This window comes from Carlito syrichta, unplaced genomic scaffold (assembly GCF_000164805.1).
Source record: "Carlito syrichta isolate Samal-C Ts95f unplaced genomic scaffold, Tarsius_syrichta-2.0.1 Scaffold304553, whole genome shotgun sequence".
Taxonomy (NCBI): Eukaryota; Metazoa; Chordata; class Mammalia; order Primates; family Tarsiidae; genus Carlito; species Carlito syrichta.
The window spans coordinates 1,157,439-1,158,727 of record NW_007248649.1 but is presented as its reverse complement, the minus strand read 5'-3'; the positions used below and the strand labels follow the sequence as shown (position 1 = coordinate 1,158,727).

Below are 1,289 nucleotides of genomic sequence, written 5' to 3'. Positions count from 1 at the left end.
CCCACCGCGCGCCCTGACATGCTGCCCAAGGCCGGGTTCCTTCCCCCACCCGGGCATTTCGTCTCCTTTTTCATTAGAGACTCAGGTGTGACCACGCACTCCAGCCGCACCCCTCTTTCCTTCCAGGGCTGGAAGGAGGAGAGGGATGTAACATAACTCTCATTTTTACAACGCGCTGCAGTCTACAGAGCGCTCGCACTTCCATCATCTGCTCCGAGCTTGGCGAGGGCCACGTGAGAGAGGCATCCATTCATTCACTCATCAAACATTTGCTCGGCCAGACCACACGTTATCCAGCGCCGGGTCTCACCCCGCGCCACGGGAAGGGTGGGGCGCTCTCTCCCCGGAGCAGGTGCGGCGCACCAGGCCGTGGGACAACTCCACGGTCGGTCAGGCTTTCCGCGGGCTTGTCTGGGGCCACGTGCCTCACCTTCGGGTGGCGCGCGCAGGAGCCTGAACGCGCGGCCAGGGCCTCCTCCTTGCTCCCCAGGGAGCAGTCCCCACCGGCCCAGGAGGAAACTGCTACCCAGCAAGCTCTCCCGGCCGCCCTCGGGTCAGGGGTAACATCAGGCGGCCGCTTAGACTCCACTCGGCTCCTCCCCTTCCTCTTCAGTTCTGACGCGGCCGTAGAGGCGGCGGCGGCAGCGGCAGCGGCGGCGGCGGCGGCGGCTGCGAGTCCCGCGGCCCGAGGCGCACCCACCCGCTCGCCGATCCCCGACTTCCTCTTCCCTCGGAGCGTCATCAGAGCGCGTCCGAGTTGCCCAGGGCGGGGTGGTTGGAAAGGGGAAAAGGCCAGTGGAGGAAGCCTCGGCGCGCAGAGCGAAGGGCGGGGGGAGGAGAGCGGTTGCTAGGCGACTTGCGTCATCACCAGGCGCCGCGCTCCTCCCGCCCCTCTCTGGAGTGAGGCGAGAGCCCCGCACAGAGCGAGGAGACAGCGAGCTGAGCTCCGGGCGCCGCCGCCGCCGCCGCGAGAGTGAGAGCGGAGAAACATCCGAGAGAGCCAGCCCCCCTGCCCTGGCCACCGCAGAGACCCTCGCCCACACCTGGGCCAGTGGGAGCCGCAGCCGCACTCCTCTCCCCCCCTCACCTTCCCGGCCGGCAGCGGCGGCTGCACACGCCGGAGCCGGAGCCCTTAGCCGGAGCCGGCGGCTGGGGGGCAGGGAGGCGGCGACCGCGGCCGGGACTGGGTAGCTGCTCCGCGGTGAGAAGACGCTGAGGAGGGGCCGGAGGTTCTGCCTCTTCCCGCGGCGTGGGGCGAGGGACCCCCGAGGTGTGGGGAGGGGGTCCCA

General features: G+C 69.6%; 1 protein-coding gene across 1 annotated transcript in view; it reads right to left on the bottom strand.

Annotated features, from left to right (window-relative positions):
* Positions 1–742, bottom strand: part of LOC103262556 — a 73,757-nt gene extending 73,015 nt beyond the window's left edge. Inside the window, exon 1 of the mRNA XM_021713436.1 lies at positions 431–742. Within this exon, the coding sequence (XP_021569111.1) occupies positions 431–742 (312 nt within the window). The remainder of the gene's footprint in view (positions 1–430) is intronic.
* Positions 743–1,289: the final 547 nt, after the last annotated feature.